The sequence below is a fragment of the Acipenser ruthenus genome, chromosome 10 (genome assembly GCF_902713425.1).
Source record: "Acipenser ruthenus chromosome 10, fAciRut3.2 maternal haplotype, whole genome shotgun sequence".
In the NCBI taxonomy this organism is placed as follows: domain Eukaryota; kingdom Metazoa; phylum Chordata; class Actinopteri; order Acipenseriformes; family Acipenseridae; genus Acipenser; species Acipenser ruthenus.
Genome location: NC_081198.1, coordinates 33,125,521 through 33,137,884, shown reverse-complemented (window position 1 = coordinate 33,137,884; position 12,364 = coordinate 33,125,521). Strand labels below are relative to the sequence as shown.

Below are 12,364 nucleotides of genomic sequence, written 5' to 3'. Positions count from 1 at the left end.
AATAGTACCGCATTTTGCTTTCGATTTAAACTTTATCACATTATTATTATTATTATTATTATTATTATTATTATTATTATTATTATTATTATTATTTGATTGATTAGACCTGTAAAGTGCCCAACTCAAGGGAGAGAGGAATGGCGCAAATTGCAACGCTTAGATGTGCGCCTTATAAGCAACTAATAAGCAAAACGATTAAAAGTCTTTCTTAAAAGCTAACATAACAGGATAGATATATCAAAAGATAATAATAAATAAATAAATAAATAAATAAATAAATAAATAAATAAATACCAGGAATAAGAATACAACTTCTTTCTCAATCATAGGACACAAGAATATGTAGGAATAGGTAATATGTTCAATGTATGTTGATATATGTTTATACCATAAACATATGCAGTATAAGCAATTTAATAAACACATCCCTGAATGTTCAGTATAAGCCGGATCTTGTATCCAATCGTTCCAGGTGTGCTGATCAATATTTAATCAAAGGGGAGGCGCACTGAGTCCTACTCTAAGTTTCCTGCAACAAGGGTGGTGGTGGAGCCCTCACGACTTGAGTGTATTATGGGAGGGGCTTTGTGGGAAGGAACATATGAATAATTGATGACAGGAGTGGCTGAAAAGACCTTAAATAACCAGATGATTTCTGCCACTACGGGATAGTCACAGTTCTGTCAGAAACCTTTGAGCAGGTGCGTATTTCTTTGCACTAGCACACAAACATACACAAAATGGCCTACAATACTGGTGCCAGGACCTTCAGCAGCCGTTCTTACAGTTCTCCGGGCAACAAAATGAGTGTTTCCCGAGTAAACAGCGCCTACTTCCCCGGCAACAGGACTGGACCGTCTGGAATCAGTGCTTCGTGGGCTACCCCAGTCTCCTCTGCTGGGATACTGCTCTCCAACCCTCCCAACACCGAAATAGATCCCCGTTTCCACCAGATTAAAACCCAGGAGAAGGAGGAGATAAAAGGACTAAACAACAAATTTGCAGATTTCATTAACAAGGTAAGTCTTAGCAAAAAGCTCTGCCTAGCTGTCTATCAATCTACCTGCCTATCTATCTGTGTATATAGTAAACGCGGTGACCCCACCAAAAACCAACACCCTTAAATAGTTATAAAACGTTGCTACTGCAGTTAACATGTTCATTGAGCCTTTTTAATACAATGTGCATAATATTAAGGGTCACATAAAACTGTAGTAATTACTCGCAACATACAAGAGCTACTGCATGATGCCATCCTGTAACTCCCAACACTGGTCCGATTCTAAACTACATTCGACTGCTTCTACTGCAAAAAGGTTAAATAGCCATAGAGCTCTTTAGACATCACAAATAAAGTATTGTATATGTTCTTTCACTTCTAACTAGCCGTTGTTATCACGATTACTTCCTTGGCACTGTGATATTATCAAACAACTTGTTTGTATATGGAAAAGGTATTGAGATGCTATGTGTACACCTGCTCTACCTGTCATTAAGTCTGGGATATTTTAAGACGCCTATTGTAGTCATTGTTAGTGGTATTTGCACAATACTGCAACATTAGAGAGGGGTTTACTTGAAAACGCAAACACTGTTTGAACAGTGTAGGGTTATGGGGATTGGCAGCGCACGGCTGGAACAGTAGTTCCACTGTTTGTTATTTTGGGGAAGAGTCTAATAGCAGAAATCAATCGTCCATTGTGTTAAAGCACTTTTAGGAACATCAGCATATTTGATTCTGTGTTTGCTCTCTGCATCACAATTACGTGCCTCTGAGGCAACAAATGTGGTCATGTCAGTCATACAGTTTGTAAACTGAAGTGGCTAAACAATTGTAGTATAATAATCTAAATTTAAGTAGACACAGATTTTTTGGTAGGAAGTATATTAATTTTAAACCGCTTAGAGTTTCCCATTTGAGGAGCTCATCTATGAAACACCTATCACACGTCAGAACCTGCAAGGTATGGGTTCTTACAGCACCATCTTGTGGAGCGAGAGAGAAGTGCAGGCTTGTGTTATTATCACGCCTCGTTCATCCTTGTTCTCTCAGCAGGGGCCGTTAACTATTGAGTAAATGCTGGTCATTGATCGATCTATCTACTATCACGTATTATATTTGGTTTTATTTCTTTTTATACAATGTTTTCTGTAATTTTGGTCTCAGGGATTACAATAATTAAATACATCTACCATAATACTGTCAGTACAGCCCTCTGAGTTTATTATTGTCTTGACTATCGTGACTGCATAACAAAATATTCAGTCATAAGAGAGACAGTACGATTACACAGAAGTGTGTGCTATGTATTGCATCTTTCACTCTGTGACAAATGTAGGGTTAAATAGGTATACATGCTAGTCAGACAGACATACTAAGATAACAAGGATTTGCCTAAAATTTTACTGTCTTACCAACAACAAACTAGTTCAGAGGGCTTAGCCGCTTCCATCTTCTCTTAAGGAAATGTATATTTGCATAAGAACATTTTACATGATTATATTGTAGAGATGGAGCCAGCATAATTTGTTGAGTCTGTTTGATTGTTTACCTTGACTGTCTCAATCAGGTTATTTGATTAAAGGTATGCTTTCCTTATCATGGTTTGGTCTGATACCTTCATGGCTACCCACGTAGATAACTTATGATTTCAACAACAGAGAAGGAGAAAGTGTTAATATCCACAGGCATGCATTTTCTACTTAGTACAAACATTGTTATAAATTACATTGCTCTGCTGTATCTCGTCAAGAAACAACGGAAGAAAGAAATGTTATAATGAGAACATTTTCATGAAATGCCTGGGCTTATAAAAAAGGGGGAAAAACACAATACGCCTGCCACACCTTAGAATTTGCATGGTTTGTGGTTTTACAGCGCCATCTTATGGACAGAGAGAAGTGTATGTCTGTCCCTTATAAAAGTTTACCATAGTAAAAGCATAGCAAGGGTAATAAAGCATAGGTAAGCATTGTAAAGCCCAGAGAAGTATGGTGACGCATATTACAAAACATGACGAACTATAGTCAACTATGGTAAATGCATAGTATAACCATGGGAAATTCATGGGAAAATAGCAAAATTACCAACTGTAAAATGTACTGCTCTTTATTGTTTGCACAAGGAATATTTCATATTACTATACACCTTGTTTGTGTGAATGGTACAGGGGTGGCCCCTGTTTGCTGAAGGTGTCAGGGTCTGCCACATTCTATGATTGTTATTTACAGTGCTGGTCTCTGCCCACCCAAACTAGGATTTCCTCATTCAAAGGGGCCCTAGTTTCCAGACAGGCGTGCCCTCCTCCTACTCGACAGGTTGGCCACAGTGATTATTAGTGTGGGAGGTTTTGTTTCAAAAACAGTAATTATGCTTTAAGCCCCAAACATATTTCAGAAGGCTATTACCTAATTAGTAGGCATTTTCATGTAAAACGTTATCAGCATAACAAAATATAATTAGGAAAAAATTGTGCTTCCAGAACTAAGTACATACCAACCTTGACCACTACTGGAATTATTTGAGTCATGGTGATGTAGCCAACTGTAATGTAGCTTACAATAGCACTAGTTTAGGAGACTTACAGCAGAACGCACAGAGCATAATATATATTGCAATTCTACATAAAGAATCAATTGTGTCATCTTATCTCAAACTTATGCTGTGTTTCCCATTTAAATAACGTTAAAGCCAGGTTACCAAGCCAAGTTTTAAGTACAATGCTAGAAATAAAATTCCACCCAACATACAGTAAAGTAAAGTACACCTGTCCTTCGCAGAATTCTACAGGGATTTTAAAGACAAACCAAGAACATTACAGATAATAAAACAAAGTTTGCACATAACAAAGATAACAAATAGAAAAACAGATGCAATACACAAGCAGCTCTTCTAGAAACCTATTTTACTCCTAATATTGCCTCAATAATTAGCACCCTCCAGGTACTCAATTAACATTCCTGTCTTGTAGTACCCCTGCCCCTGTAAGAAATTGTTTATTGCTTAATCTGCCAGAACCATCAATAAACATATTTTCAAGTCAGCCGTGGGCCAGAAAAAGGCCTTGTTGACACGTATTCCGTTGCAATAACTACATCCATTTATAAAGATATTTCAAAGGAGGCTGTAACATAGTGTTAAAAGGGCACAGTCAAAGAGTTGAGGTAAAGGAGAGTTGCTTTTTCCCTCAGGTGCGTCACCTGGAGCAGCAGAACAAGGTTCTGGAGACCAGGCTGAAGATCATGCTAGAGAAGGGCGACTACAAGTCCAACATCGACCAAATTGTGGCCGCGTTTGGCAACAACCTGACGAGCCAGAGAGACAGGCTAAGCAATGACAGGGACAAACTGGAGAAGGAGCTGGCTCGCACTAAGGCACTGGTGGAGGACAACAAAAACAAGTGGGTGCGCTCTGAGGTTCAGAGGGATTGGCTTGTTTAAATGCAGTAGGGTTTACAAACTTGAGTAAAGCAAGCCTAGTAAAACATCGAGTCAAAACAGGTCATGGTAAATCATAAATATGTGGGGTAAAGCATTGTCACAACCATGTTTCACTTTGGTAACTGCAGTATAAGACTGACAAAGGCATGGTGAACTCCCAAATGGCCTTGCAAAATATTGTCAGAAGAGGCTTTCCATGGATAACACAGATCTTTGTCAGCTTGTCCAGTTTTAACACTTTACACCAATCAATTAAAATATGTGCCGTTTATTAACCAAGGCTTGGTTTATTGCACTAATATTAGTCATTGTAGTTTTACAATTGTTAGAACAGTCACTTGTTTAGAAAAATACTGACGTTTTAATACAAGTGTTTGCTTCTTCTTCTTCTCTAAGACTGCAACAGACTTATTTCCCTTTTAAATGTACAGGTTTGAGGATGAGATCAACAGGCGTACTCAGTTAGAGAATGAGTTTGTGCTCAGCAAGAAGGTAAGGAGCTTTCCATCCTTGCAATAAGCAAAAACATTATGGCAGTGGTCACTGTATTGTATCCTACTGTGTTAAATTCAAGTACAGTACAGCCACCTGCTTGTATGGGAACACCACATGCACAAGGGCAATGAGCGTCTAGGAAATAAGGTGACTTCATTCAAACTCAGTCATAAACTGTGTAATAAGTAGTTTGTAATAAACAAAGTGTGTCATAAAGGTATAATATACATGAGAAAAGCATGAGAACTGAAAAATTACCCTGCAAATTTAATGTGGTACACTTTTTATAAGCGTCTTCAAAGGAACATATTCAGAGTCTGGGAAGGACAAGATGATGTTTTTCCCATCAAGGCTCTTCCATTCTTCATCCCTTCATGTGCCCATACTAAGAAGATCTAATTTTATAGGCAATAATCTAATGGTTTATTTCTATGTTCCTAGTGGTTTAGATGTTACTAGGCTTTTTCGAACTTCACCTGGTAGGCTATTCCACTACACCTGTTAGACTGTATTGCAGGATCTTGCATCACTGTAATAGAACTATCTCAGAATAGTTAACTGTAGCTGGAGGCCTCTCAATCAGAATCAACTCTACAGGAAACGTGACTTAATTTCTAGAAAACATTCCCTTGACGAAGCTCTATTATGTTATCAGACTAGTGAATCTGAATTGGAGCAGTTTTATTGTTTTATTGTTTCTTTTGTCTTATCCCAAACTGATGTAGAATCCCAGCAATTGAAAATGTATTGCCTGTGCCTTTCAGGATGTAGATGAGGGCTACCTCCAGAAGGTGGATCTGGAGAATACCGTAGAGAGCCTGATGGACGAGCTGGCCTTCCTGAAGCAGCTCTATGATGAGGTACAGAGCCAGCTGATTGTTGCCTGTTGTTAAAATTCCCGGATTGTAGTTCATGATGTACTGTTATAGGATTGTAGTTCATGATGTACTGTTATAGGATTGTAGTTCATGATATAGTGTTTTAGGATGGTGAACATCTGTGTGCAGGCCCGAGTTTCGTATGGTCACATGCTTGCTGTCTTAGAAATCTATTGAATACTGCTTTACTTTTAATGTTTGTCACAAAATCCATCTATATGCTTTTCTATTCATAACAAACCTTTATTTTAGTGTACTATTTTCATTAAAAAGAGGGACACATAAAAAGAGACATTGAAAACACCAAGTTGGACTAACCGTGAATTAACCACATTAGTGAATCATTAATTAAAGCATGACATTTTAAATTTTTAACGTGTTATTCCTCCCGTTTTGGTTTAGGAAATCCGTGAGCTGCAATCTCAGATTAACAACACAGCAGTTACCGTGGAGATGGACAACAACCGTGGTCTGGATATGAAGCAAATCGTGGAGGAGGTGAAGATGCAGTATGAGGGGATCGCAGTGCGAGGCCGAGACGAAGCTGAGCAGTGGTACAAAAACAAGGTCAGCAACGTAATGTCATGTAGAGCAAAGTATATACGAGGTAATAAACTTATAACGTAGTAGTTTCAGTTTTATGCTAATTTCTGTTTTCACGAGAATTATTATGTTAAAGCGTGGTCATTATCCTGTGAAAATGGAAATATTATATTATGTGCTTTTTTTTTTTTTTTTGCTATACATGGCAGCTGTACGCTTGGAACGTTCTCACATACTATTCATCTCAAGTCTGTTTCGCAGATTTTGGTCATTTGGTAAACTGGCATTTCCTCCATTGTCTCCAGGTGGATGACATGGCGGCTGAGGCTGGGAAGTACAACCAGGACTTGAAGGGAGTGAAGAATGAGATTGCAGAAATGATGCGTCTCATCCAGAGACTCAACTCTGAGGCTGAGGGCTTGAAGAATCGAGTGAGTGTGAAAGAGTTGACTACACCCACACCCTGAAAATACTCCCAACACCACTTCAAACACACCTGCCTGGAAAAGAGAACTGGAAAGCACTACTTGTTCCTGGGAAACCACTTTACACTGAGCACCTTGTTAATAGTAACTGTCAGTCGCTGTCAAGCAGTCTCAGTCACACACTATCGGTTACTGTAGTTTTTTTCAATAAGTCTTCTATGCACTTTGCTTTAACATACTGTATTGACCGTCCATTTGTTTTGTTCCCGCAAGGTAGTTTTAGCAGTCGGAACCCTATGCGCCTAACCCATGGGGCAGGAGGGGCACGTGCCCCCTACTTTGAATATGGGGAGGTTAAGCTATGTTTTGCTCCTCCACTTTTTTTTATTCATTATGTATTGTGCCTTGTTGTGTTTGGCATTGGTTTGCTTTAAAATCTTTAAAATCTAAAAATGGAAAAGTATTCAGAGGATGGGCCACATTTATAAACAATAATCACAATAAATTTTCCCTACACAAACATATTGGTTTGACCCAAGGTCTGCACCATGGTTAACATTGGCTAACAGTAAGAAAAAACGTTGTTAAGTGAATGTGAACTTGGCAGGCAGTCAGGGAGACTACTGCACGAAATATTAATACTGAAATATAAGCATATATTTTTTATTTATTACTCGCAAAAATATCTGAAGGAAGAGAGAGTACAGACCATTATTAAAAGAAAAAAGGTAAGGAAGAGAGAATGTCAGACCGTTATTAAAAAATAAATAATTAGGGTAATGTGTCCGCAGGGCCATGAACAAGTTTAAGTTCAATTCCCACCAACTTCTGTTATTTTTAACTTGGATTAAGAGAGCGTTTACTTTTCCGAAAGTCTTGTAGCAGTTGGTTTCGCTCTGATAACTGAGCTCAGCAATGTCTGATGACATTGTTTAGCACTTCCCTTTAATAAGCTGCATGTTGGAATTATAGGTACAGCATTGTGCAGATATGCCACAAGAACTGGTTTTGCCATTTGGTGCTACTTGTGCTACTTGTCCAATGTTGTGGGTTTACTATTACAAAAACAGTAACTTGAAAAAGATTGAACAGTACAAATTAGGTTTACCAGAGCTTCTTACCAAAAGAATTTCACCTTGCTGTGTTTGGCAGTTCTTCTTTATCTTTGCCCACCCACTATTAACAAAGTTAGGTGCCCCTGGTAGGAACACATGCTTACTGCTATTTAAAAAAAGCTTTTAAAACCAGATGGAGTAGTACACCTTTAACAAGTGTGTCATAGACCCGTTAAGAGTGTTTAAAGGGTTTTTAAAACAAAAGCATAAACTAAACCTCTTTCCACAAAAAACACAAAAAAGGTTTATGACTACCAAGCCTTATTTCATTAATTATAAACAGCCTTTCAATTTGACCTCGCCTTCCCTGAAGTATTTTTAGGTGGTAATTAAACAGGAATGGTACTTTATTCCTCAACAACAATTACAACACTTCAGCCAGTGCTTTACTTCCTCTCCATGGTGGCCTTAAACCCTGGAAACATATAAAGTATTTCTCAACAAATCTGTTTGTCTGTCTGCCAGCGAGCCAATCTTGAGATGGCCATTGGAGAGGCAGAGGAGCGGGGACAGCTTGCAGTATCAGACGCCAAGAACCGTGTGAGTGAGCTGGAGGCAGCCCTGAAGAGTGCCAAGCAAGCCATGGCCAAGCAGGTGCGCGAATACCAGGACCTCATGAACCTCAAGCTGGCCTTGGAAATTGAGATTGCCACCTACAGGAAGCTCCTGGAAGGGGAGGAGAGCAGGTACAAAAACTTTTCACTGAGAAAAGTCATCAAGTTCTAATATTTGTGGCGAAGAATAAGGGGGGCTAGGTGGCACATTAGGCTTATTCACTAGTGTCTCATTTTCATTTGGTGACACAGAATATCCAGGTTTTCAGTTAACAGTAAACTAAACTACAAATAAATATGGTGAAGACACAGCCAAGTTCTTGAGTGTGTGTATATATAGATTAGCCTGTCATTTGTATGTATGTATGTTGCTCACAATTCAGTTTTTACATAGCTCTAGAGAGTCACTTACCCATTTGTGATGAAACTTAGTATGGACATTATTTTGAGTCTCTATGAGCAGGTATTTTGATATGCTGTTGTCCATGCTGTGGTAATCCACTGTGTACAGTCTGTTACTGACACCCCTTCTTTGTTATGGATTTAGACTGGGAACCCACCAGCAAGGAGGGCCCCGCCAGGACTCTCAACTCAGTGCCATTGACCAGCTAGGTGGGTATATTCATAATTGTTCTTAATTATTCGTCTTCATGTGAGTAACTGTTTTCCACTAATCCATGCTTTACCTGCATGATTTACTGATAGCCGGATGCATGAGAGAGCCACATATCCTTGTGACTCACAGGAGACACAACGGTTACTTGTTGCTTGCAATGGCTTCTGGGAGATAAGACAGTACCAAGGAAGACAGTATGAATGCCATTGGCTCAACTTCTAGCCTGCAATTACTATTTTTTTTTTCTATTACTGTTTCACAAAATGTAAAAATCCAAAATAAAATGACCACCAAAATATGAAAAATATGAAAGTCACAATTACATTTTTTCAACCTCATATTGACCTAGTATTACTGTGCTAAAATCTTTTATTTATTTATTTTTTTTTACATTAATGCAGGATATGAAATATGTACATATTGCAAATTGAAGTACTCCTTTTAAATGTAGTTTTCTTTTGACAACAAGAGTGGTCATATTACCAGTAAGGTAACTTTTAGCTTACTGGCAGAACAAATTGCCTTTCCCTTAATCAAAGTGAACGACAAGTCTGTAAAAGATGTAATGCGTGAGATTAAAAGAATACTAAAAGTGACTTCACCATTTTATATGCAGCACACATCCCTGTATTAATTATAGTTAAACAGATACTGTACAAAAACATGCATTTAACAGCAACACTCCGTCATGTGTCAGTAACGCACAGTAAAAGCTTGATTTTAGACATGTAGACATATTTTGTAATAGTAATAACAATGCTAATAATAAGACACAATTGATCCCAATTGTTTAATGCTTTGTCTCTTAAAATAAACTGAATAGCTTGCATCACAGCTCAAAACTAGTGCCAAGCAACATTTATAAGCACAGATTAATGAAGTTAATCAACAAAGTCCACTTATAAAGCAGTTACACTACATGACTTACATTTACTACAGTATCATTTTAACATTAGAGACTTGTCTATTGAATAGGATTGTGTATTGTGAATAGTTTGTATATTTTGCTGTGTAGTAATTATTGTGTGTGACTTCAAGCTTCTGAAAGGAAACCCTGCTAAAATATATCTTGTTTCATTTTTTTGCTCAGATTTCTAAACCCCTGTGTGCCCTGCTTACGTAGATGGCCTGGTGCAGTCCCGAAGCCTGGACCTCTCAAGAGCAGCACCCCCCAAGAAAGCTGTGCTCATCAAAACCATTGAGACCAGAAACGGTCAGGTGATCTCAGAGTCCTCCCACTTCTCTGAGGACTGAGGATCCCGACGAGCGGGCTGCTTCGTTTTTAAACATGTATTTTGGGGAAAAAAAATCTCAGGTGGTGGTTTTTTTTTTTGGTTTTTTTTTAAGACTAGAATAGCACTTGGAGTCATATTTTATTTTTGAGCTTAGCCAGTCCATACATAACTCCTGCTGTTGATTTTATAATTTCATTATTAAAAAAAAAAACCTAAAATGGCTCAAGGTGCTATTCAGTTGGACTTACACCCTGTATAACACTCTTGTATAATGCTCTCTATAGACTAATAATGCGAAAATATAATCTACACTGTAGAAATGTGATAAACTTGAATAAATAAGTCGCTTGCATGCTCTGCCTCGTCTGTACTATTGTCTGTGTTGTCTGCCTTGCTCTGTAAATGTACCAACAGAATTGGGTACTAGATGTCTTTGATTCCACTTGATCTGGGAAGTAATGACCATGAGTGTTTTAATATTGATTTATTTAAAATTATTTCCAAACATAACATAATTGAGATAGTGCATCTTGTTTTTTTAGATACAGCGTACAAAAGACAATGTAATGGCAATAGGCATTTCAAAATCTGTGTTTTACAAGAAGAATTGTAGAATTATGTAACCCATAACATTCTGTGCTTCAGAGCCTCAGACAGCTCTACTGCAGACGCTCCGGGCAGCACCATGACTAAGTTCTACCCTTCCACGTCCTGTAGAAGGATGCTTCCCCCACAGGACAAGCACCTGTTGTGTGTTAAGTGCTTGGGGATGCAGCACCCCTCCTCTGCCTTAGACGATGAGATCTTCTGCTCGATTTGTGCAGTGTCCCAGCCTCGGACCCTGCACAGAAGACTGGCAGAGTTCACAGGGGCGGCTTCATCAGCCAGCTCAGCTGAGCCCTCTGCAGTGTTGGGTGCCCCACCCTCCCCCTTCTTGGGTGCCCCACCCTCCCCCTTCTTCACCTGCCTTCCAACCCGTCGCAGGGTATTCCCTGCGCACAGGCTCCTGCCCACTGAGCCCATAACCACTCACGGTCTCCCTCAAGGAGCAGTGGACATTTCAGACCTGAAGAGCCAGATGGCCCAGGTCCTTGAATATCTGGTCTGGCAGCAAGCTTTGCCCCCCGCACTGCCAAATTACTTTCTCACAACAACTACTGGGTCTAAATTGATATAACTTAGCTACAAGTGATATTTATTAATGTCATCTAAAAATACAACCCCTTTCATGGTAGCTAACACTCCCTGAAACTACTTTCCATTTATTTTCTAAATTCTTTATTAATCTTTCTGTATAGTGATGTTATCCAGGACCAGTACTTTCAAAATAGCTGCCTTATATAATTTTGATTATATTGATAATAAAAAAAATATTTATACCTGATCATATATAGACACAGTATACGTAGGCCCTAGTTTGATTTGCTATTCATCTACACTTGTTTGGAGGTGACATCTAACATTCTTTTCTTTTAAAAAATAAACCCACAGTGTTTTATTTTCAGTTGAAATACAATTATTTTTAATGCTTTTTAAAGTATGGATGCTTCCGGATCATTTAGCATCAGACAACCTTCATGAGTATATGTGTATTGTTTTCTTAAAGGGATTCATTATTAGTGTCTATGAAACAGCGTAAGACCCACTCAAGGTTTGGATGCTGTAATAAAGCTCCAGTGAGTCTTCAGCTTCTTGTAAACAGCTAAACAATGAGACTACACTGTTGCTTAGTATTTTCTAGTGAAAAAATAAATAAAAAATTAACAGTGTGGTTTTAAAACTCTATGAAAATGTACTCTCATCCCATCTGGATCATCTGGGCTGCCCTTCTCATATCATCCTTCAGTGTTTACATGGACTCATACATTGTAAACTGCTTCCCACTCTCTGAGTCATCCAGTCTGGCCCTTTATTAACTCTCTCACAAAAGGTACCACCCCTTGTGCTTTGGGTTGAAAATTTGTTGATATTTATTTATTTAACCAAGCGATTTACCTATTGAGACCGAGGCCTCATTATTAATATTTCATAAGTTAATTAATATTTTTTTTGTTTATTTG

The 12,364-nt window shown here is 38.4% G+C and overlaps 1 protein-coding gene across 1 annotated transcript; it reads left to right on the top strand.

Annotated features, from left to right (window-relative positions):
- Window positions 1-580: 580 nt before the first annotated feature.
- LOC117403378 (keratin, type II cytoskeletal 8-like) lies at window positions 581-10,762 on the top strand. Its single transcript, XM_034005494.3, has 9 exons — window positions 581-1,022; window positions 4,195-4,403; window positions 4,875-4,935; window positions 5,703-5,798; window positions 6,219-6,383; window positions 6,665-6,790; window positions 8,365-8,585; window positions 9,001-9,065; window positions 10,160-10,762. The coding sequence occupies exons 1-9, from the start codon at window positions 744-746 to the stop codon at window positions 10,165-10,167; spliced, it is 1,230 nt and encodes a 409-aa protein (XP_033861385.3). The 5' UTR covers window positions 581-743; the 3' UTR covers window positions 10,168-10,762.
- Window positions 10,763-12,364: the final 1,602 nt, after the last annotated feature.